Genomic DNA, 25,534 nt, shown 5'->3' with positions numbered 1-25,534 from the left:
GTGCTTGGCCACTGCCACAGACCTAGCGCAACAGCTCATGGTGCTGCACGGTACTTGGTGCATGTAATGCCACGGTACTTGTTGTGCACGGGGCTCAGCACGCATGGTGCACGGTGCTACTGCTACACTAGTGCACGGGCATACGGTGCTGCACGGTACGCAGTGCACGAGGGGCCCACGGTACTCGGTGCGCACAGTGCTCGATACGCACGGTGCACAAACGCTAGTGGGTGAGCGCACAGCGTTCACACTATAATCAGTGCTTGAGCGCAGTGCAAGCGGTGTTTAGTGCATGGCCCATGCACAAAACCAGGCAAGTCGGGGTTCCACCCCTGCACAGCCTGCAATGCAAATATCCTGCAAGAGGATAAACATACCCTCTGTGCACGGTGCTTGTGCATCCAACATGCCACCTTGGCCCTCGAGAGGGACGTGGCCTGCAGCATCTGTAAGGCTTTTCAGCCCTGGGCGAAAAAAGTTTGTTTGGAGAGGGCCACGAGGGCGAGCTCCATGTCCTCTATGGCCGGACCGTCGGCGGCTCTTGTAGCCCCAGAACCCCTCCACCATGACCTGTCCAAGGACCCCCTGCTAAGCATCCCTGATGTGCAGGCCTCCTGCAGTTGCTCCCCATCTCCGCAGGCGAGAAGGGTGAAGCGTTCCAAACAGGCCTCTGTCCAGGCTCCGTTGCAGCCCCAATTGCCATACCCCCCCTCCCCAGGGGAGTTCAGGGGGGATGGGAAGAGGCGTCTCAGCCGGCGCAAGAGGACACGCTCTCCATAGCGGCCTCTGGGGACGAGGCCTCATTCTCCTCTGATATGCAGGTGGGTGAGACCCCTGCTGAGGAAGAACCTGGCTTTGCGGTGGCCTCAGAAGCCAGTGCCCCACCATTGTCCAGCTCAGTTTTAGCACTTATGGGACGCGCTGCAGCTTTCTTGCAGGTCCCCTGGACGTCAGCAGCGTAACCATGCAGGTCCCTGTTCCGGACGCAGGCGATGGCTCCTCGCCCTCAGAAGTTACCGGCCTTCCCAGACTTCATGGAGGAGGTACGCTCCTCCTGGGATCGTCCTGCCTAAGGTCATAGCGTGCTAAAACACGCCGCACCGCTTGCCTCCTTAGAAAGGGACGGATAAGCTTGGCCTAGTGGGGTTTCCCCTGGTAGACTCCACCATCACTGCTCTAGTAAAGGTCCTGCCGATGGGTGGATTGGCTAGAGACCCGGCGTGCCCGAACCCTCAATGAAAGGTGACGGAAATGCATCTCATGCGGACGTATGCAGCAGAGGCGCAGGCAACTCACCTGTCTAACACAGCGAGTGTGCTTACTGCTTACTTGGATGGTGTACTGCATGAGGCCCCGCTCCCCGAGCCAGTGTCCACAGAGTTGCATCTCCTGTCCAGCACACTGCTGCAGATCTCCGGTCTCCAAGGGCAAACTCTAGGCCGGGGCCTGGTTAGCTTGATTGTGGCTTGTAGACCACTGTGGTTGTCACAAGCCAGAGTTCCTGATGTGGATAAGGCCACGCTGCTTGACGTGCCTATATCCCCAGGACATACTTTTGGTCCAACCGCGTGGGGCAGGTCGAGCCACTGGCGAGTTTCTCAGACGCAGACTGTCACCAGGACAGTTCCAGTCCCCACGGCTCCGCTGGGTGACCTAAGGCATCGCCTACAGGGCACACCAGCAGCAAGCACCCAGGCCCAACCGGCAGGCAGAGGGAACGCAGGACGTGGCAAGTCCACACACCAGCATCACAGGAGACGTTTCCAGGGCCAGCGCCCTAAACAGCCACCCCAAACTGCCACCCCAAACTGCCCCGCCTCAGCCACTTGAGGCTGGCGGCCTCAGACCCCTTTTTCGACACAACAGCTGCAGTACTGGTACACTTGCAGCTCAGACTCCTAGGTGCTCGCCACTGTGCAAAACGGTTATGTGCTCCAGTTCCACTTGGGACCTCCTCCCTTTTGAGGTATCATGAATACTTTCTTGACAGACCCTCTCCAGGCCTCGGTACTTCAGAAGGAAGTGGCCACCTTGCTTTGCAAGCGAGCCATTCGTCTCATAGACCCCACCTCCCACAGAGAGAGGTACTACTCGAGATATTTTCTGGTACCCAAAAAGGATGGCGCCTTTCGCCACAACCTAGACCTGAGGCTCCTCAGCAGGTTCTTAAAAGACACGTACTTTCACGTTCCCATTCGTCCAGAGCACAGAAATGATCTCCGATTCTCTTTTCAAGGAAGCGTTTACAAGTTTGCTGTGCTGCCATTCGGCCTCTCCCTAGCTCCTTGGACTGCACTGCATATCAACAGGACACTCAGTACTGCATCTCCAGCACCGCCCCACCCCTTGTTCGCTATATTTTTCAAATAACTCTTAATAATAGTACATACCGATAAATCATCTCTTGATCACTCGTTTTATCAACAAACTCCTCAATAATGCGATCCAAGTCGTTATTTTATTACTATAACATCTAAAAAAAGCTCTGCAAATGTCTGTGATATTCTCTGAGCGCTGGATGAGGAAGCAGCTATCTTGTTTGTTTATGTCTGTGTTATCTATGTGATGCCGGGTCTATCAGTATTCATGAGATACGCTCTTTTGTTTTTTGGTTTTTCAGCTTCTCTCAGCTCCTATCGGACTCACTCGGACATTGAATGGTTTTCTCGGCTTATTCCAGAGAAAAAATTACTAGAGACCTATTTTTTGCGTCTTTTTGATGATGTCGGTCAGGGTCCGACATTGGACCGGAAAGGGAAAATTGCAATGTCGGACCAGGTCCGACATAGGACCACAAAGGGTTAAACCCAGAGAGGCTTGACAGGAACACAGTGGAGCTAGGAAGGGCATGCCATAATCCCAAAGCTGAGCCAAAGAAAGAGTGGCGACATAACTGAAGGTGACACGGAACCATTTCCTTCAAGTGTGAATAAAGTCCTCTGTTTAGAAGCATTGGCCTTATGTTTAGAAAAAGGGAAACAAGCATTATTCCATTTGCATGAATATAAAATTGATCACGCAGAGCATTGCATCTTAACATAGGAACAACATGAGACATAAAATTGAGGTCTGATTATAGGTGACTCTGCAGCAGTTGTTGTCAAGAACATAAGAAAGTTTACAAACGAGAGGAGGCCATTCAGCCCATCATGCTCTTTTACTTGTTAGTAGCTTATTGATCCCAGAATCTCATCAAGCAGCTTCTTGAAGGATCCCAGGGTGTCAGCTTCAACAACATTACTGGGGAGTTGGTTCCAGACCCTCACAATTCTCTGTGTAAAAAAGTGCCTCCTATTTTCTGTTCTGAATGTGCCTTTATCTAATCTCCATTTGTGACTCCTGGTCCTTGTTTCTTTTTTCAGGTCGAAAAACTCCCCTGGGTTGACATTGTCAATACCTTCTTTTACCCTGTCTGCTTAAACCAGGAATAATTCTGGTTGCTCTTCTTTGCATTCTTTCTAGAGCAGCAATATCCTTTTTGTAGCGAGGTGACCAGAATACAGTATTCTAGATGAGGTCTTACTAATGCATTGTACAGCTTTAACATTACTTCCCTTGATTTAAATTCAACACTTTTCACTATATATATATACAAGCATTTTGTTGGCCTTTTTTATAGCTTCCCCACGTTGTCTAGATGAAGACATTTCTGAGTCAACATAAACTCCTAGGTCTTTTTCATAGATTCCTTCTTCAATTTCACTATCTCCCATATGATATTTATAATGCACGTTTTTATTTCCTGCGTGCAATACTTTACACTTTTCTCTATTAAATGTCATTTGCGTTGTGTCTGCCCAATTCTGAATGCTGTCTAAATCATTTTGAATGACCTTTGCTGCTGCAACAGTGTTTGCATTTCCTCCTATTTTTGTGTCGTCTGCAAATTTAACAAGTTTGCTTACTATACCAGAATCTAAGCCACGTTGCACAAGTTCATCTCCTAGTCTCTGTAAGGTGCTCTGGATAAAAGTGTCTGCTAAATGACAAATTGATAATAATAATAATAATAATAATAATAATAATAATAATAATAATAATAATAATAATAATAATAATAATAATAATAATAATAATAATACTTTAAGCTAGTGAAATATGACACAGATGAATGGTACACAATATTCTATCTTCTGATTGCTTCCCAAAGATTGGGTGTGATAAGCGTAGAGAAACTGACAGAGCTGCCCTATTGTGTCAAGATTGGGTGTGATAAGCGTAGAGAAACTGACAGCGCTGCCCTATTGTGTCAAGATTGGGTGTGATAAGCGTAGAGAAACTGACAGCGCTGCCCTATTGTGTCAGGAATATTTCCATGTTCCCTTTCAATGTGCCAATACAAATAAACAAACAGACATACAGGGAAGTACAGTGGCAGTGGTTCTGTGGTATATATTAAGGGGAAACAGTAGGAGTTTTCAAAATCCAACTACAGCATCAATCTGCCAGGTTATTTCTTATGTGCTATCTGAAGAAAACTAAAGCCGCAGCATTGCAGCTAATTATTAAAACAGTGAGTTTTCAATTTATCAATTACTTTCTTCTTCTTCATTATATATATATATATATATATATATATATATATATATATATATATATATATATAATGAATATATTAGTCTAGCCTTTTTAACCTGACTTACAAATATAATTGTTTGATCTATTTTATTTGCTTATTTTTGTGTATTATCTGTTTTCTTCAAATGTTTTCAATTGCTTTCACTGTTACAGTTGATGATGTTATTATTATTATTATTAGTCTTGTTATTTTGTCATTTGTACTACTTCTTTCTGAATTAACTGGCATGTAAAGAAAGCACTTTGATTCATAACTAAAGCTGTTTCACAGGAGGTCAGTTTTGGTGCCTGACAGTACCCTGTGCCGTTGTCCCTTAAATGATACTAGAACTAAATTCATCAAATCTCGCTGCTTGTGAATGATTTGTCAAATTTATTTTTTACAGCTCTTTTAACAAAATGGAGAAAATCGATGCCGAAATTTTCACCTTTCAGTTTAATAACATGAAATTTGCCAAGGGCAGAAATGAGACTTGGCTGTGTCAGATTCTGTGCAAGAACGAGGAGGCTCCAGATTTTAAAGTGTACAAAAAAAGCTACTGGGAAGATGAAATGTCAAAACTTGCAGAAGAAATGTTGAAACACGCAGAAGACACATCGAATAACACAGAACAAAATCCGAAACTCAGACAAGAAATGTTGAAAGCCGCAGAAGGAATGTTGAAACTGAAGGACAAAATGGCAGACATGACGAAACACGCAGCAGAAATGTCAAAACACGCAGCAGAAATGTCAAAACACGCAGCAGAAATTTCAAAACACGCAGCAGAAATTTCAAAACACGCAGCAGAAATGTCAAAACTCATAGGAAAAATGGTGACATTCCCTGGAAAAATGTCAGAATGTGCAGAAGAACTGAGGAAACTCGCAGAACAAATGTCAAAACTACCAGCAAAAATCCCAAAACATGCAGATGAAATCATGAATCTCGCAAGAATGTCAGAACTCATAGAAGAAATGAAGACACTCGCAGAATTTGTTTTTAAAAAAATGTCAGAATACACAGAAGAAATGTCAAAGCTTGCAGAAGAAATTGCAAAACTCGCAGAAGAAAAGCCAAGACTGGCAGAAGAAATGGATAATCTCACATATGAAATGCAGAAACTCAAGGACAAAATGTTCAAAGTCCAAAAAGAAATACCTATGCATGCTGAAAAAATCTGCTTATGGAAAAATGAATCTAAAATTCAAGGTACTGGAAGTTATAAAATAACCTGGTTCATCTCCTGGAGTCCTTGTGCCAGTTGTGCCCTTCAAATAATTGAATTTGTAGAGAAGCACACCAATGTGAGCCTGAATATCTTTGCCTCCCGGCTGTATTACTATCAATATGAATCTCACAAAGAGGGATTCAGAAAGCTTGCAGGACATGAAAGAATTGGCTTAAAGGTGATGACTGTAAAGGGTGAGTTATTATTGTTATCAGTTACTTGACATGCTATATTAATTATTATGATTAGGATTCTAAATAGTGTAAATGCTTAAATAATATTTTTATGATTATATGTCACATACGGTATAAAAACTGGTGAGATCATAATAATAATAATAATAAATATTATTATTATTATTATTATTATTATTATTATTATTATTATATGGTTTACAGTCTTATTATACACTGAGACCGTGTATTTACCACACTAGTTATTTACCACACTATGTGAATTATTATTACCAGTTATTAAACTAGTTATTTAACACACCATATTAATTATTAATCAATCAATCAATCTATCTATTTTTTATAGTACCTTTCATAGTGGAGCACCATCACAAAGCTCTTTACAAGATAGTGAGGAACAATGCATAATACATTAAATACAGTGAAATACAGGGCATAGTACATTAAATAAAAACAGTAAAAAAAACAATGCAAACACATTAAATACAGGCAAAATCCTGAAATAGCAATTTAGACAACAGCTAATAACAGATATCAGGCTTAAAGAGCATTGAAAGCAAAAGAGTATTGAGAGTTGATTTGAAGCGAGCAACTGTGGGAGTCTGTAGTAAAGTTTTGAGTGAATACAGGTGCGTGCAGTGCAGAGTGGATACAAAACAGACAGACAGACAATGATTTCCAGGTGCAAGGGTGTTTATTGATTTAATTAACAATGTCCAGAGCCTTATGGCAAACACCTGTAAATAATAATGTTGGAGTGATACAGCGGCGTGTATCACTCGGTATTTGTAAATCTTCTGGTTTGACCCGTAACCAAAAAGTCCAGTTTCATACACCAACACTAAACACAAAACACAAACACAGTTCCTAGTGACAGTGAATAGGTGCTGGTGGTGTTTTACAGTTCTCTGTGAAATGCAGGGGTAAAAGTGATGTCAGGGTTTATGCTGGCTTCTGTTACAGCTCCGGATCGTGTTATAGGAAGTCTAGTTTAAAACAAACAGACAGTTATAACAAACACTAACAGACAAAACAAACTCACAGTTTACAGGACGGTAACACAGGCTACTTGTAGGTTGTCTCTAACCATTTACCAAGGAACAGATCACTTACACTACGACCCCTATTTATACCCTCGCTCATGACCCCTAGGTTAACGAGCACATCCACTTTACCGTTTACCGTCTTTCTGCTCGTTTAAGTCTGTATTTCAAATAGGTTTATTTGTAACTTTTATTGTTGTATGTACTGACTGCACTATACAGCAGCATCAACCGAGAAATTTCTTTCTGTGTGAACTTCTTCTATTCCATTATGAACCTACACAAAGGGGAAATACATAAATATGTTTTTGGAGCAAAAATACCAGTCGGATAAACTATAATTAGCATACATATTGCAGGTGGCAACAGGTCTGAAGATGTTCACTATTTTGGAGCTTGCTAACTGGTGGCGGCAGGGATACAAATGACAGGAAGGAGACAAAGGGGGAAAAAACTCTGGAGTGTTCTCCATTATGAACCCACGCAGAGGACTGTAAATAAACAAATACATTTTTGTGTAAAAGAGAAAAGACAATTACATTTGTTGTCTGAAAGTAAACTAACTGAAGCACAATCTAGTATTTGTGTTGTCTACTTTACAAAAATGCAAATGCAACAAAAGTTCCTACAAATGAAACAAAATGTTTGCACTTTTACAGGACAAAAACGTGTTGTTTCAGAATAAAAGTCCCAGCAATGTAAAACAACAAGTATGCAATTCAATGTTCTTGTTAAGAGATTTAAGATTTAGTTAAATATTTAGCTAAATGTTAAATCTTTGTAGAGATTTAAGATTTAGTTAAATATTTAAGTTCACAAAATCCAGATTTATTTGCGAACAGCTAAATCTTGATTCTCAAAATAAATATTTAATAAGAATATATATATATATATATATATATATAAAATAAAGATTTAGCATTTAAATAAACATTATAAATTATATCTGAATGATATAATCTGAATGTACACATTAATATATATATATATATATATATATATATATATATATATATATATATATATATATATATATATATATTTATTTATTTATTTTCACAACATTTGTATAATGTGAAACACCATGTATACCATGCCCTCAGGCTCTGAATATCCCAAGAGGCTGATGAGGAGGTTTGATGCCATAGAGATATTTTGTCCGTCTCCTTTATGTTGACACTTATCCAGTTAGCTAGTCGCTACAATATATTTTTATTTAAGTTATGTATTGAATATCCTACACTATCCTGTGGTCCATTGTTTCATTTCTCTATTTAGTAGCTTATTTATATATTTGTGGGGGAGCGCATGCAACTTCGGGGGTGCCAATGCAATGTGTGATGAGCTTTGATTCTGCATTACATGTGCAGGTTACATATGAGTGTAGACTCGTCTGAGGAATATTGGTATGTACTGTACGCCTATGATAGCTGCTTGGCAGGGTATTGTTAACCATCCATTGTCATGTAGTATTCCAATTCTGCACATTCACTCGTAGCTCTTGTCTTGCAGGTGGTTTTTGTGAGGCACAAACACATTTGCAAATTGAGCAAAAAACTGCTATTTTCAAACTTCATGCAGCTGTTTTGTGCCGTTGGAAAATATAAATTTTTGTGCAAAAGCACAAATTTTTGCGAGACACAAATTTTGCGAGGGGATTGCGCATTGCTTCGAATATCTAGGCCTATATGTATTTTTATGTTTTCAATCAATTTTGTTTAGTAAAAAAAAATAATATCCTTATAAATATGAAGACATATTAAAATAACAAATTGTGACAGGGCCAGGAACCCTGCACACTATTAAAGGCAAAGCTGTGCTCATGTAAAGTATATCAATGTAAAAAAACAAGTTAGAAAAACGCAACAGCCGTTTTAAAGGGGTGATATCAGACACAAAAGCCAAGGTTAGGAGAAGCAATGGGGCAAACTTGTCAAGCATCAAGCAAATAGGCACAATTGGAAAGGTGCTGGGGCCCAAGATTCACAAAATTCTTGCTTCTAACTTGGCTTCTTTTTTGATCGCTCCACTGGAAATGCTCTTTGTAAAGCTTGAAGTGAATTGTATACAAAGATGCTCCCCGTCCATGCTGTCAAATCAAAACAAACTACATCTGTATATACGTATATAAATAATAATAATAATAATAATAATAATAATAATAATAATAATAATAATAATACAAAACAAATATACTTTACATGAGCAGGGCTTTGCCCTGCCCCCTTTAATAGTGTGCAGGGCTTCTGGCCCTGTCACACAAGTCTATTCTACATGTAATGCAAAACAAACCATGCTGATAGGTTGCAGGCTTCACATTGTTGTAGGACGCGTAGATAATAAATTATAGTACACAGCTTCCACTGCCTATGCTCTCGGTTTTGCGGCAGGATTCAGTCGGCAGAATTTTTGGGTCTGCACAAAATCCTTGTCAGACCTTCGTGAATAGCTCATGAATGTCATTATCTGTGTTAAACATGCTGCTTTGCATACGTAAACATCATTAATTAAATGCAAATGGGACAGCAGCACTATTCCGCCCCTTTCATTTTGCTTTCGCTAAATCCTTGTTTTCCACACGAAAATGGGAATAGTAAATAGGACGAGGACAGAACTGTGAACAGTAATCATGTTTTGCATACAGTAAATGCTTTGTAAATGAGGCCCTATATAAATTATTTAACATACTATATGAATTATCGTTATTATTATACAGTCAGTTTTCTTCTGTTCAGGGACCTGTGAGAAGTCAGTATGGACAGGAGAGAGAAGAGGAACCACAGAAACAAACAGCCGGAACCCTGGTGTTCAGAGTATAGCCCCTTTCACACTGGCACTCACAGAATCCTGGATCGTAACCTGGGTCAGAAGCAGGTTGACCCAGCTCAAAAGCGATCCACCTCAGGAGGTGTTTTTTTTTTTTTTAAGTCATAGAAAGGAATCATTAGGTAAAAAACTGGTCTGTAATCTAGTGTAATGTAGGCATTGACAGGAAAAAAACCATGCACGCAAGGGAAATATTACAAATATCGTCATAAGACCGAAGAGATCACCCTCTAGATTCATATGCATTTGTTCCTGCAAGATCAATAAATGACGGAAACATAAAATCTGAGACGAGGCGCTAAAACATAACATTAACTGAGTTTCTGGAACATTAATTAAAATATAGCAGAGAGAAAATGGGACTTCTCGAATGTTACATTTAGGCTTACAGTATAACTTTGTCATGGTTTCATTTTGATCACACAGTTAATGGCAACACACAACCGGTTATCTAAAATCAAAACTTATTGACTGTAAAATGAAAAACGCTCGCTCATACATAAAAACTAATGATACCTGATATAAAAAACAAATGACACTTGATACAAAAAATGAATGACAACCGATACAAAAAATGAATTATACCTGATATAAAAAAATGAATGACAAATGATGGCTGATCACAAAACAAAGTGATACATGAAAAAGAAAACACCATGACAACTGACTCAGGGGAGTCATGAGAAATGACCATGTCCTAACATGCACACCGTACATGTGAACGTTGCTCCTTCCGGGTCTTCACGTCTGTACATTGCGTATTTGCTTCTGTGAGCCCAGGGTCGACCCTGCTTGTTTAAACTGCCTGTGAAACTGCTAGTCGCCCCGCTTGACACCATGTCGTGACCTGGGTCGCAGTGCCAGTGAGAAAGGGGCTTAAGAGGTTCAAGGTCTGCTCTGATTGCTGTAACTGTAGATATAGGAGAACAGAGAATGGTTTCATATTGATTGACTTGTGTCTGTGTTCCTATTCAGAGTTCCAGGACTGTTTCCAGCAGTTTGTTGGATTTCAAAAGTGGGATGACCTTGATAAGAACTCAAAGTTCTATGCTGAAGAACTGAGAAGCATAACGGTAAGGATGTCTGATAATTCTGAGTGTACACTGAATAGAGAACTGGCTAGAAAGAAAGAAAGAAAGAAAGAATTTAGAAAGAGAAAGAATAGGAATAAACAAAAGAAATAAAGAACCAAAATAGAAAGGGAGAAAAAAGAATGAACAAAAGAAAGAAACAAGAAAAAGGAAGAAAAAATAAAATTTGAAAGAAAGAAAAAAATAGGAAACAGAAAAGCATGAAAGAAAGAAAGAAAGAAAGAAAGAAACCAAAACTGTAACAACACATCTGACAGCAGCTGTCATCCCTCCTTCTCTTTCATATTTTAGGGATCTGATCCAGTGATGCCTTTTGAAGTGCCCTACAGTGTGTGTGGTGTCTGCCTGGATTACAAACAGCAAGTCTCCATCAAGAACGACCAGCAGAACTGACCGCTGGAAAGTGCCTGGAATCAAACATGCAGCCTAAACCCAGCCCACTCTCTGTGTTTCTTCTCTTGTGATAGATTTCAAATTGTAGGTGGAATACTTTGTGATTTAATGGGAGTTTTAGACACATCTCTTTTTAAATATATTTTTCTAAAATTTAAAGCGTGATGAACATCTGTCAACATGTTAGTGTTTCTCTTTAGTGAGTGGAGTATTTTAAAAACATTTCAAACTTCTCTATGGGCTTTTAATCAATTAATCACACAATTTAATTTTCAGTAAAGGGGGTAAAATAATGATTGTTTGGAAAAATACTAAAACTATATATATATATATATATATATATATATATATATATATATATAGTCAGACGTTTACATACCCCAATGGAAATTTGTAATTTATAGGAATGTCTTAAACAAAAAATTATAGAAAAAATCTTTTCTAGCAAAAGTTTTGCTTTTGTGGATGAGGAAAAGGTTACAAGAAAGCAGGAAATGAAATTAATAGCTAGTTGAGGCACCTTTACCAATAATAATCTCTTTTAAATGATTAGGATATTTGTCAATGAGCTTTTGGTGTGATTCTTGACCATTCTTCAACGTAAAATTGTTCCAGTTCATTCAAATTCCGAGGACTTCTCTTCTGCACAGCTTTCTTCAACTCATACCATAGATTCTCAATCGGATTTAGATCAGGACTTTGACTAGGCCATTCCAGAACCTTGATTCTATTATTTATTTATTTCTTAGCAGACGCCCTTATCCAGGGCGACTTACAATCGTAAGCAAATACATTAAGTGTTACAATACAAGTAATACAATAAGAGCAAGAAATACAATAACTTTTGTTCAAGCAAAGTACAAGTGTGACAAACCACAATTCAATAATACAGCAGATAATAGTGATAATCTATTCTTCTTTAACCATTCTGAAGTAGATTTTGTGTTTTGGATCGTTGTTGTTTTGGAACGTCCAGTTGCGCTTTAAACCAGGTTTTGTAGCGGAGGGTTTCAGATGATTGGCCAATATCTTCTGGTATGCTATGGAATCCTTTTCCCATGTATTGGAACTAAATTTCCTGTGGCATTAGAGGAAAAACAGCCCCATAGAAGGATATTCCCACCTCCATGCTTGACAGGAGGAATGGTGTCCTTTTCTTTGTAGGCCTCCCCAGACTTTCTCCAAATTTAACGACTATCAGCCTGATCAAATTACTCGATTTTTGTTTCATCACTCCACAAAACCTTTGACCAGAACTCATATCCATCATTCAAATGCCGTTTTGCAAACTTTAAGCCATTGTCCTTGTGACATTTTCCTAAGAGTTTTTTTTTCCTTGTACTGCGACCATTGAGACCTTCACCATGCAATACTCGACCTATGGTTGAAATGGAAATCCCAGTCCCACTTGCAGCCAATTCACTTTGAATATCTTTGGCAGTCAATCTCGGATTGTTATTAACCTTCCTCACAATTCTTCTACTTGTTCTTGGTGAAAGAACCTTCTTTCTTCCAGACCGACAGAGCATTGTGACAGTACCATGAGTCTTGTACTTCTTAATAATAGAAACAATAGTTGAAATTGGGGTACTCAAATGCTTGGAAATCTTCTTGTATCCTTCTACAGCTTTATAACAATAAATCATTTTCTGCCTAAGGTCTTCAGATAGCTCTTTACTTTTTCCCATATTGACTTATTGGTAATGACAGCAATCATCCTATGCCTAATCGTTGTATACTCTCTAAGAATGTTCTACAATCCAGCATTTTCTAGACTTTTCTAGAATTAGGTTCTGCATTATCATATTGAAATTTCTAGCACCTTTTAAACAATACTATCATAGCATCAAAGGGTATAAATACTTTTGAATTGGCATTTTTTTTTAGTTTTGCAAAGAAATTTCTAAAATAAATAATTGTAGACATCTATTTCTGGTAGCTTTTTTTCCTCATCCATAAAAGCAATAATTTTGCTACAGATGATTTTTTCCTAAAATTTGTTGTTTTCGAGAAATGTCTAGAAATTACGAATTTCCATTGGGGTATGTAATCTTTTGACTACATGTACATATACAAATATATATATATATATATATATATATATATATATATATATATATATATATATATATATATATATACAAAACCAAACCACACAGGTTTACACTGCTTATACTTTTCTCTAGACTGCTCGGAAGCAGAGCACCCCTTTCTGCCTCCTTCTACTCAGCAGCCCAGAGCAATCTGACTGCCCTCTTTTAAATACCCTGCACCTGGTTCTAATTTACCAATAATTACCAGGTGCAGGGGATAATTAATAATAAAACAATTAACAAATTTAATTAAACCATAAAGCAAAACAATTGAACAATAAACCAAATACAATTAAATTAAACAAATGTGCATTCCGCACATGTTTACCTGCAGGGGGGCTTTAACCCCTCCCTGCTGTCTTACTATATATATATATATATATATATATGAAATGAATTATATTGGTTTGAGTGGAGTATTATTATATGAAATTAAATCTATTAGTGTGTGGGGAATTATTGTAATAATAGCATCATTTTAATTGTGTGGAAATGTATTTGACATAAATATGATGTGTTTAAATAAATACTATCCAAACAAAGCAGTGATACAGTGACTTAAATGTATGACAAGATACACACCTATATTCCATAAACAGTAAAGATACATATACTGTTGTTGAAACACCAACAAGAGAGCTGTAGTTAAGCAATTTTGGGTTTTCCCACGTTCTCCAAATTCTGGAATTAATCAAAAGAGAATTTTCGAGGCAGCATCCCTGGTGGCCTAATGGTTAGGATTCAGTTCTATCACCACCGCAGTGCGGGTTCGATTCCCGGTCAGATGTTTGTCTCAAAAACCCAACTGATGCTCAAAAAACAGATTAAACAAAAAAACAATGTAAAACAATGTGAAACACAGAAACAAAAAAATCCAGACCTCCATTCAAGGCAACTTTACTTCCCAGAGACAACAAGCAAACCTCCAGCACAGCAGCAGTGAGAAAACACAAGACAGCACACCCAACTGGCTGTGAAACAAATTCATACACACAGCCTACACAAAGCATGCAACCCATCTGAATTCATAATAAGCTTGTTATATTATTAACATTTATTTGGCTGATGCTTTAATCCAAAGCGATTTACAGGGGTTACAATTAGTTATTTTACATACAATTCTGGTATACTTTTGAATTTAAAACTTGTTTTTGTCATTTATGCATTATGAAAAGACAGCAGTGAAAGTAACATAAGAACATAGCTTATTGATCCCAGAATCTCATCAAGCAGCTTCTTGAAGGATCCCAGGGTGTCAGCTTCAACAACATTACTGGGGAGTTGGTTCCAGACCCTCACAATTCTCTGTGTAAAAAAGTGCCTCCTATTTTCTGTTCTGAATGCCCCTTTATCTAATCTCCATTTGTGACCCCTGGTCCTTGTTTCTTTTTTCAGGTCAAAAAAGTCCCCTGGGTCGACATTGTCTATACCTTTTAGGATTTTGAATGTTTGAATCACATCGCCGCGTAGTCTTCTTTGTTCAAGACTTAATAGATTCAATTCTTTTAGCCTGTCTGCATACGACATGCCTTTTAAACCCGGGATAATTCTGGTCGCTCTTCTTTGCACTCTAGAGCAGCAATATCCTTTTTGTAACGAGGTGACCAGAGGTGAACACAATATTCTAAGTGAGGTCTTACTAATGCATTGTAAAGTTTTAACATTATTTCCCTTGATTTAAATTCAACACTTTTCACAATATATCCGAGCATCTTGTTGGCCTTTTTTATAGCTTCCCCACATTGTCTAGATGAAGACATTTCTGAGTCAACATAAACTCCTATTTCTTTTTCATAGATTCCTTCTTCAGGCCTATGAACCTTGACAGGTATGTTCTATTTGGAGTACTGTAATAAACATTATGTTTACCAGCTACTGGATTAAAACAATCGATAGCGTACCACTGCCACCAGGGTCCGAATCAATTCATATAAAGGAGGAGAGAGTGTGTGAAAGTCACGGCTCACAGACTACAGGAGCATCAACTCAGGGCAAATATTCTATCAATACACAATCACTTAAAAAAGGGAATTAGCAATCTAAAAACCACACAGGCAAATTAAATAGTCGATTTAAGTTAATATCATCCCCCCAGTGTGCTGGATAAGAGAAGGAGCAGACACACCCACAGCAAACCTTCACCAGTGTAAAGAAAATAATGTAATAAACCACAAATCATATAACATGCAGTTAATATTCATCCTATTTAAGGCACGTTTGACAGACTACACCAGCTGTGTAAAGACAGCTGGAAAAAAATTCTAATTAGCACCCTTGAGGGTGCTAAAAAAGACATACCCTAACCAATTTAACAGAAAAAACAGTTTAAAAGTCTGTAAATGAAATTTGCAAAACAAAAGGGGAGGTGGTACAGAGCACGCCCCCTAGAGCCCACTGGTCGACAAAAGAGGTCATGTCACCAGCGGACTCCGCGTGGGCGTGCTCCAACTTAATCCGTGATCGGACAAGGGCCCTGAACATGGCCCCACAGTCAAAGAGACCCTCCCCGATCATCTTACGCTTCCTGGTCTTATAAATGGCTAGTTTAGCAAGAGCCAGGAGCAGATTCACGAGGAGGTCCCTCTTCCTGGTGGAGCCACGAACAGGGTGCCCGAAAATGAGGAGGGTGGCAGGAAAAACAGCTGCAGCCTGGTGCACAAAAAATAAATGTGACATACCGACTCGGACCGACCGTAAAAGGGGCATGCAGGGTCCGAGTCGGTAAAGTGACGCAGGATCTCTCCTGACACGAGCGCTCCATGCAGGACACTCCATCCCAAGTCCCCAGCTCCTCTGGAGACCAGCGGGGAGTACAGGGCCTCCCACTGGGGACTCTTGCCCTTCTGGGGTCGGAGGGGCTCCCTCCAAGCGGTGCCTCGGCAGGAGACGAGGGCGGTGAAGTGGAGGGTGTGGAGCGTCATTGCATAGAGGGTCCTCCTCGACGCGGATCGGAGGGGGGTCGAGGAGAACTGCGAGATCCTGCTCAGGCTGTTCTCGAGGGGAGGCCGAGGGGGGTCTCGCACCTTGGGTTCGATCAGCAGGACCGGAGAGCCGGGGGTAGGGGGGGAAGGTGACTCCCCGGTCCTGAGGACCCCCTCGAGATTCCTGACAGAGTCTGGGTGCAATGCTGCTTTGCACTCCCGGATCGCTCAGCTGGCCGTTCTGACGGTCCCTCGAGCCGCCCTGGCAACCAGCGACTCAGGCCGCACTAAGGGGGACTCCAACGCCTGCGCACCTAGGTGGGGGTTGTGCAGCAGGGGCTCCAGAAGGAGTCCTTCGCCCTTGGTCGGAAGGGCGTCTCGGCCGACGTTGAACATGCTCCGGGTTCTGAGCAGGTCCTGGTAAAAGACCGGTCATAGCCCAGGTTGTGCAGCTGGCGCAAAAGGAGGGACGCCAGCGTGCACCACTGCGGGGCCGGGTCTGCGTACAGGTATCTCTGCAGGGTCTGGAGGCGGAAGGTGTGCACCTGGCTCCTGATGCACACCAACCCTTGCCCTCCCTCGGCCAGAGGGAGGCACAGAACCGCCGCAGAGACCCAGTGCTTTCCGGCCCAGAAGAAGTCCCTCAGCTTCCTCTGGACCCTGGCCACAAACTCAGGCGGTGGGATCAGGATGGTGAGCTGATGCCAGAGCATCAACACCACCAGTTGGTTGATCACTAGAGCCCTGCCCCTGAAGGAAAGCAGTTTCAACAGAACCGACCACAACCTAAGCCTAGCAGCCACCTTGTCCTCCAACTCCACCCAGTTTGCTGCGACCGAGGTCTCCGCGGGGCTCAGGTGGACTCCCAGATATTTAAAACTGTCCGCGCTCCACTTGAACTGCTGGAGCGCGACAGGGAGGGAGTCCACCCGCCAGGGACCCACCAATAACCCGGAGCACTTGTCCCAGTTGATCCTGGCAGAGGAAGCTGCAGAGTAGACGCTCTGGCAGCTCCGCATCCTCTCCAGGTCGACCGGGTCGGAGGCCACGAGGAGCACGTCGTCGGCGTAGGCCGACAGGACCACCCTCGTGTCCGACGCGCCGAGCGCCGTCCTCGTGAGCCTCCTGCGAAGGAGGCAAGGAAGGGCTCGATGTACAGCACGTACAGTTGTCCGGACAGAGGGCAGCCCTGACATACTCCTCTCCTGAACGCGAGGGGCACGGTCAGGAACCAGTTGACCTTCAAGAGGCACTCGGCAGAGGCGTACTGATCCAGCGACAGGAAGGCAACCGACCGACCGGTCCTCCTGCAGTAGTGCAGGAGGTCCCGAACCAGGAAGATGTTGTCAAAGATCGTCCGGTTCGGGACCGTGTATTACTGATCGGGGTCGATCATGTCTGCCAGCATGGACTTGAGCCTCGGTTTTATAGTCCGTGCACAGCAGCGAGACCGGCGCCAGTTCTTCAGGCAGCGGAGATCCCCTTTCTTGGGCAGCAGCGTGATGACCGCCCGCCTCAGCTTACCTGTAAATCACCTGTTGATCAATCTGGGACGGCTTTAAAAATCAGTCTCCTCAGCACAGCAGCAGCGATACACAATGATGCTGCTGCTGTTGATGCTGCTGCTGTTGATCTGTTTATTTTAAGGTTGGTGTCTGTTGTTTTGGTCTGGTTTTAATTGTAAAGAGGAGCGATACACAGGAACTGATGCTGCTGCTGTTGATCTGTTTATTTTAAGGTAACAAAACTACCAGGATTTCCAGGTTGCGCTGGCGTTCCTGTCCATCCTTAAATCTCCTGTCTCATGGAAGCCGCTTCAGAGATTGGACTTTGTTTATAAAGCTCACTGCGCTGTTAAATCCCTTTATTGTAGTGTAACAAGGGAGATCTGTGCTGACTCTCTGATGTATGCATGGTGGTGCAGGAAGAGGGCAGCAGCCCCATGAGATCTGCCTGTCAGTCATGGCAATGACATGGAGAGGTGGGGGAGAGGGTGTGTTGGATTTCCCTCTCTCTGAGTGGCTTGGGGGATTGCTGGGCCTATAAAATAAAAAACTCTGTTGTTCCCTCAGGTCGGCCCCTATAGGACGACAGACGAGCAAGCGGAAGCTCTATTGCCAGACTGAGAACGAAAACAAAAGAAAGGAAGAGTGAAGGGACCGGGGGGAGGGGTAGCCAGGTCTTTGGATGGAGTGTGGCAACAGGGGCTCCTGGCCCGAGAACCGGGGAAGGGTGGGGTCACTCACAGGCTGCTGCGGTGCTGGACCGGGGTCTCACGCGGCCCCCCTACCGTCGAGCCCTGTGACAGGGTTTAACGAGTGGTGACGTCAGGCCAGAGTCAGGAAGCAAAACACAAAGGCAGTATTGCAGTGAAAAAAAGAGATGCTGCGCGCCGTTTATTTAAATGACAAAAATAAAATAAAAGGTTTAAACAAAATAATCACGGACACAAAATAATATATAAATGATCCAGGTCAGGCTGGGCAAATCGCCTTCACTGTTCCTAGATTATTTTTTAGTTTTGTTTTGTTTCTCTCCTCTCGCTCTCCTGTTCCTCCTCCGAACACCCACCCAGAACCGAGAGCGCTGCAGGTTTATATGCAGGTGACCATCTCCCGATTTAGCAAAAAATTAATCACTTAATTTGGGAGATGGCCACCTTCTGCATGAGGTTTTTAATTATTCCTGGCAGAGGACGAGTACCCACTCTCACCTCTGCCAGAACAAATTTTAAATAAACAAAAACAATAACAAAACAAAAATGCATGGCTACGCCGTCATATAAATACATAAATCATAAAACAAACAAATACAAAACAATAATCTGCACAGGGGCGGAGGGGGAGACCCCGCTCTAAAAATAAACAAACAGTAACTGTACATGGCTCCTCGCCCTGTTACAAGCCCCTTTGATGGCTTCTTTGTTTCAACCTCCTGCTGAAGCTTCCTGGCGAGAAACCAGTTCACTGATGTGTGGAACAAGCTGGGAGGACAGCCACATAGACCAGGACTGCCCCTCTATATGGGATGTGACCTCATTCGACCAGGTAAGACTGTTCCATTCCATCAGTCACTCCAGCAGATGGGTTTTGTGATTCCTGTGTCAGTGGATGATACACAAACCCAGGCTCTCTTAGATTCAGGGTGTAGTCAGTCCCTGATATGAAAGAGATTAATCTCACCAGGGCATAAGCAAATAACAGGACAGGTGCATATAAAATGTATTCATGGGGATGTGCGCACCTATCCCAAAATGTATGTAAATCTGAAAAATGGATTGGAGGTGATGGGAGTGCAGTTGGGTTTGTGTCCTTGATTGAAAGTGCCTGTGGTTCTGGGACGGGACTGCGAGCAGTTCAAAGATTGGTTGGCTGCTGTGATGGCCCTGTCCTCCCTAATGGCTAAGAAAGAGGAAGTAATTGAATCTTCCCCTTTTGCTACCCGGCATGGTATTGCCATAGATTTAGACCCAGAAAACCTAAACGGGAACGCCGGGCCACTAAGAATGAGGGCTGGCAATGCAGGGAGTCCGAGAAGTTTGAGGTGGGGGTGATTGGTGAAGAGTCTGGGGGGGAGGCCGCGGAGCCAGCTCAGGGGTCTGGCTCGGATGCCTCCGCTCAGGACCAACCTGATCCCGAGCTGGAAGCCATAGGAGCTGATTTTTTTAGCTCGTTCCCGTGACTTCCGACTCGAGCAAGGGTGTGACGACGTGCTGGGCAGGCTCTTTGACCAAGCAGCTGTGGTTAATGGTCGGGTGGTCGAGCCCAGACTCGCCGCCACATACCCTCACTTTGAAATTAATCGAGACCTTTTGTACCATGTTGAAAAATTACCAGAGACGGGGGAAGTGCGTCACCAGTTGCTCATTCCTCAGCCCTTTAAGGAGGATTTGTTGCAGCTGGCTCACGCTATTCCCCTGTCTGGTCATTTGGGAAGGGACAAGACTAAAGCGAGGCTCATGAGAAGGTTCTATTAGCTGGGGCTGGATGGTTACGTCAGACGTTTTTGCGAACGCTATGGGGAGTGTCAGAATGCTAGCCCTAGAGCTGTCCCGCGAGCTCCACTGGTGCCATTGCCCCTAGTGGAAGCTCTGTTTGAGCGTATTGGAGTAGATATAGTGGGATCGCTAGAAAGGAGTTCGGCGGGATACACACACCTATTGGTCATTATGGATTAAGCTACGCGTTATTCAGAGGCCATTCCCCTCCGATCTGCGTCTGCTAAGTCTTTTGCCAACGAGCTCGTGAAGGTTTTCTCCTGGTTGGGGATCCCCAAGGAAATACTGACTGACCAAGGCACCAACTTTATGTCCCGGTTAGTCAGCGGAACATGTAAACTTTTGGGGATTAAGACCATTAGGACCACCGATGGTCTTGTGGAGCGCTTTAATAAGACCCTTAAGAACATGTTGCGCAGATTCATTGACAGTGACGTGCGCTACTGGGACCAGCTGATTCCTCCCCTTCTTTTTGCTATCACAGAGGTACCTCAGGCTTCTATGGGGTTTTCACCATTCAAGCTGTTATATGGTGGAGACCCCAGGGTGTGCTCGATCTGGTCAGGGAGATGTGGGAGGAACAGCAGGACAATTCGACCAATACTGTCTGGTATGTGTTGGACCTGTGCAAATGTCTTGAGTCTGTGGGAAAATGGGCGCATGACAATTTGCAGCAGGCTCAGCACAGACAGGAGACCCAATATAACAGGGGGGCCCGGTTACACACATTTCAGCCGGGGGATAAGGTGCTTCTATTGTTACCCAACTCTGAGTCTAAACTTGTGGTGAAGTGGCAAGGACCGTTTGAGGTTACACGCCGTGTTGGGACGGTGGATTATGAGATCTACCAGCCGGAGCGACGGACAGAAAAGCACATTTATCATATAAACCTCTTGAATCCCTGGTTGCAACAGGAGGCGTTGGTAGTGGTGCAAGCAGATGATGTCACAGACCTGGGACCTGATCTTTTTGTGTTGGCAAAAAAGGGGTCGGTACAGATTGCAGATAATCTGACACCAACACAGAAATGTCAGGCTCGGGCGCTGGTGGCGGAGTTTCCTGATGTGTTTTCTCCAGTCCCGGGGCAGACTCGAGTAGCCCACTATCACATTGAGATTGAGCCGGGGGCCCCAGTTCGCCAGAGGCCGTACCGTATACCTGAACGCAAAAGGCAGGTAGTAAAGGCGGAGATTGATGAGATGCTTAGACTAGGTGTAATAGAGGAGTCTCAAAGTGACTGGAACAGTCTGATTGTTTTAATCGATAAGCCAGACGGATCAACTCGATTTTGCATTGATTTCAGGCGAGTCAATGAGAAATCGAAGTTTGACGCTTATCCCATGCCCCTGATAGATGAGTTGCTGGAGCGTCTAGGCACGGCTCATTTTATGACGACACTGGATTTAACGAAGGGGTACTGCGAGATACCCCTGAGCCCAGAAACCAGAGAGAGGACAGCGTTTTCGACTCCCTTCGGGTTGTACCAATTTAGGACCATGCCCTTTGGGTTGCACGGAGCACCAGCCACTTTCCAGCGGATGATGGATCGCATTTTGCGGCCCCATCAGCAGTACGCCGCTGCTTACATAGATGACGTGGTTATCCACAGTGAGGATTGGCCGAGTCATCTGTGTAAGGTAGCGGCGGTATTGCAATCCTTGCGGGAGGCTGGGCTCACTGCTAACTAATTTGGGGTATCGAGTAGGGAGCGTCCAGATCAGACCGCTGATTGCTAAGGTGAAAGCCTTGGCTGACTGGCCGGTCCCTATGACCAAAACCCAGGTGCGCTCTTTCTTGGAACTATTATTATTATTATTTGTTTATTTAGCAAACGCCTTTATCCAAGGCGACTTACAGAGACTAGGGTGTGTGAACTATGCATCAACTGCAGAGTCACTTACAACTACGTCTCACCCGAAAGACGGAGCACAAGGAGGTGAAGTGACTTGCTCAGGGTCACACAATGAGTCAGTGGCTGAGGTAGGATTTGAACCGGGGACCTCCTGGCTACAAGCCCATTTCTTTAACCACTGGACCACACAGCCTCCTTAGGGCTAGCGGGCTATTATAGGAAGTTCATCCCGAGCTTCGCCATGCTTGCTGCTCCTTTGACAGACCTCACCCGGAAGGCTGCCCCAAATACGGTTCAGTGGACGGAGCCGTGCCAGAGAGCCTTTCTCGCTTTGAAGCGAAGGCTGTGCAGCAAGCCAGTGCTTTGCAGTCCTGATTTCAGTTGGAGGTTCACCCTGCAGACGGATGCATCAGAGACAGGTCTCGGGGCAGTGTTATCTCAGGAGGTGCGGGGAAACAAGCACCCGGACATGTACATCAGCAGGAAGCTCCTTCTCCGCGAGAAAAACTATAGTACCATCGAGAAGGAGTGTCTCGCAGTAAAATGGGCAGTCGAGTCACTCCGGTACTACCTCCTGGGGCGACACTTCACCCTGGTTACAGATCATGCCCCCTTAGCTTCAACGGATGAAGGACAACAACGCCAAAATCAAGCGGTGGTACTTGGCCCTGCAGCCCTATGCCTTCACCGAGCAGGGAAACTGCATCAAAACGCAGATTTTTTCTCTCGGGAAGGCATGGGATTGTAGGATTTTCGAATGGACCGGTGGTGCCATTATGAGGGGGAGGATGTGTAACAGAGAAGATCTGTGCTGACTGTCTGGCGCATGCGTGGTTCTGCAGGAAGAGGGCAGCAGCCTCGCAGGATCCGCCTGTCAGTCATGGCTTTCCCTCTCTCCGACTGGTTGAGAGGCGGGCCTTGGGGGATTGCTCAGCCCATAAGTACTGCGCTTGGTTATGCATTCAGGGGGCTGTGATTGGGAATACACAGAGACACTGACTGAGAAGCCAGTGTAAACATTGACCAGGCAAGAACGCCAGTGGCCAGTGGTTGGAGCGAGAGAACAAAACAGGCAAGCACGGCTGAGGAAGACAGCCAGCCTTATACAAACCATTTATTTTAAACATATGGTTACATACCCGAGGGGACGTGTGTAGTGATAGGGGAACCTTGGCTACCCCAGTGTACAGTGCATAACAGCATAGGACGGAGATCCCGAGCTGACCAGCATAGCAGCAGTGGGGGCACTGCATAAGCAGCACTTTTGTTTTGTAGTTTTATTACTATGTTTTATTTTCCTTTTTCATTTCGCCTTTGGTTTTCATTATTATTTTTGAGCACCTGTGAGTGCACCTGCCTATACCTGTGTTGGTAACCTGTGGTCCTGATTACCGTTGCCGGTGTACAGGCCACAGACAACAGCGCCCTCTGCGGGCTAAAATAAATAAAAAAAGAAAAGAAATAAAACTGGGCACCTCTGCTGTGTTTGCAAATACAATCTTCTGTCTCCCATGTCAGTGAATACCCCCACCCTTCCACACTCGGTTACAACTCTGTTATTACTTTTAGTAGTAGTACTTTTTTCCCCCCTCCTTAAAAGAGGAAATCAAAATAAAATAGTTTCAAACTTAAAAACATCCAAATCAAACAAAAGGGCAAACAAAGGAGCAGCAGTAGTAGTAGTAATATTATTATTATTATTATTATTATTATTATTATTATTAATTATTTCTAAGCAGATACCCTTATCCAGGGTGACTTACAATTGTTACAAGTTATGACATTATAAAATATCACATTACAGTTATGAAAGTACCATAAAATCAATTCAAGTAAGAGCAAAATAATAAAGCACACAGTAAATTATAAGAGTGAATTCGACTAAAAGCAGAATTTAGCTCTTGCTCTTACTTATCCAATGCTGCCAACGTGTGGCCATTTAGTAGAACTGTTGGTTCTATTAAACTAACTTTTTTTTAATTTTTTTATCTGAACACAGCTCCGTGACAATGGGTAGTACAGGCAATGAATTCAGCAAAGTCTTTATTATTATTATTATTATTATTATTATTATTGTTGTTATTATTATTATTATTATTATTATTTAGCAGACACTTTTCATGGGTGACTTACAATTGTTACAAGTTATCACATTATAAAATATCATAATACAAATAAGAGCAGCTATGAAAGTACAATAAGATCAATTAAAGTAAGAGCAAAATAAAGCACACAGTAAGAAAGAACATAAAGTTTACAGACGAGAGGAGGACATTCAGCCCATCTTGCTCGTTTGGTTGTTAGTAGCTTATTGATCCCAGAATCTCATCAAGCAGCTTCTTGAAGGATCCCAGGGTGTCAGCTTCAACATTACTGGGGAGTTGTATATATGTACATTATAAGGAAGAGCGAGTTTGACTAAGAGCAGCTAAACCTGATAGTAACTATTTTCTGATATGAGTCCAGTAAGAACAGGAAGCAAGCATGATAAATGCATGAGAATGATTTCAAATAAGAGCAATTAGAGAAAACTTTATTATTTATACACAGTATTCTCCTGGTTATCCTGTAAATATTCTTTTTGCTGTATTTTAAGAATGTATCTGAAATGTCTTTTTTTGCACAGAGGTTAAAGTTAATCCGAGTCATTTCAAAGAGCATCTGAGCTGTGCTCAGATAAAATAATAAAAAAGCACAGAAGTTATTACAACAAACAGTTCTAGTAAATGGCCACACGATGGCAGCATTGGATAAGGAATAGCGAGAGCTGCGTTCTACCCGTTTTCATAAAGTTCACTGCCTGCTCTGCCCATTGTAACCTGCTCGACAGAGCCGCGCCGAATTAATGAGCTCACAGTGGGGCGTGTCTCAGTGTGGAACAGCTGGATCTCATTAAATATGTTGGTTTGTTCAGAAGGAAACCAAGCGAGGAGGTGTTTGCGTTTGTTTTGCAGATTACGACGCACAGAGCTCGTTAAAGCAGGTGAATCACACAGGTTATATGTTTAGGGGTTAGGAGAGTTATTTTAAGGTTGAGGTGGAGGGAGGGGAGGGGAGGGGTTAGGAGAGTTATTTTAAGGTTGGGGTGGAGGGAGGGAGGGGAGGGGTTAGGAGAGTTATTTTAAGGTTGGGGTGGAGGGAGGGGAGGGGTTAGGAGAGTTATTTTAAGGTTGGGGTGGAGGGAGGGGAGGGGTTAGGAGAGTTATTTTAAGGGTTAGGGTGGAGGGAGGGGAGGGGTTAGGAGAGTTATTTTAAGGGTTAGGGTGGAGGGAGGGAGGGAGGGGTTAGGAGAGTTATTTTAAGGTTGGGGTGGAGGGAGGGAGGGGAGGGGTTAG

At 43.0% G+C, this 25,534-nt stretch overlaps 2 protein-coding genes across 4 annotated transcripts in view; one reads left to right on the top strand and one right to left on the bottom strand.

Moving 5' to 3' along the window:
* LOC117407809 (uncharacterized) overlaps positions 1-25,534 on the bottom strand; it is a 504,618-nt gene that overhangs the window by 355,884 nt on the left and 123,200 nt on the right. The gene's annotated exons all lie outside the window — the stretch shown is intronic.
* On the top strand, positions 4,374-11,671 carry LOC117414435 (flagellar attachment zone protein 1-like). Its single transcript, XM_034024183.3, has 4 exons — positions 4,374-4,513; positions 4,965-5,983; positions 10,828-10,925; positions 11,235-11,671. Exons 2-4 carry the CDS (start codon positions 4,978-4,980, stop codon positions 11,334-11,336), a joined length of 1,206 nt encoding a protein of 401 aa, XP_033880074.3. The 5' UTR covers positions 4,374-4,513; positions 4,965-4,977; the 3' UTR covers positions 11,337-11,671.

This window comes from Acipenser ruthenus, chromosome 50, assembly GCF_902713425.1.
Source record: "Acipenser ruthenus chromosome 50, fAciRut3.2 maternal haplotype, whole genome shotgun sequence".
Taxonomy (NCBI): Eukaryota; Metazoa; Chordata; class Actinopteri; order Acipenseriformes; family Acipenseridae; genus Acipenser; species Acipenser ruthenus.
The sequence above is the reverse complement of the archived record's forward strand: the minus strand, read 5'-3'. Positions and strand labels throughout refer to the sequence as shown.

Excerpts from the sequence above, each read along its gene's own strand:
- LOC117414435 (XM_034024183.3), top strand. The coding sequence starts at position 4,978 with ATGGAGAAAATCGATGCCGAAATTTTCACCTTTCAGTTTAATAACATG. Across the intron at positions 5,984-10,827 it reads AAAGGTGATGACTGTAAAGG|AGTTCCAGGACTGTTTCCAG; the intron begins GTGAGTTATTAT and ends GTTCCTATTCAG. Across the intron at positions 10,926-11,234 it reads AAGAACTGAGAAGCATAACG|GGATCTGATCCAGTGATGCC; the intron begins GTAAGGATGTCT and ends TTCATATTTTAG.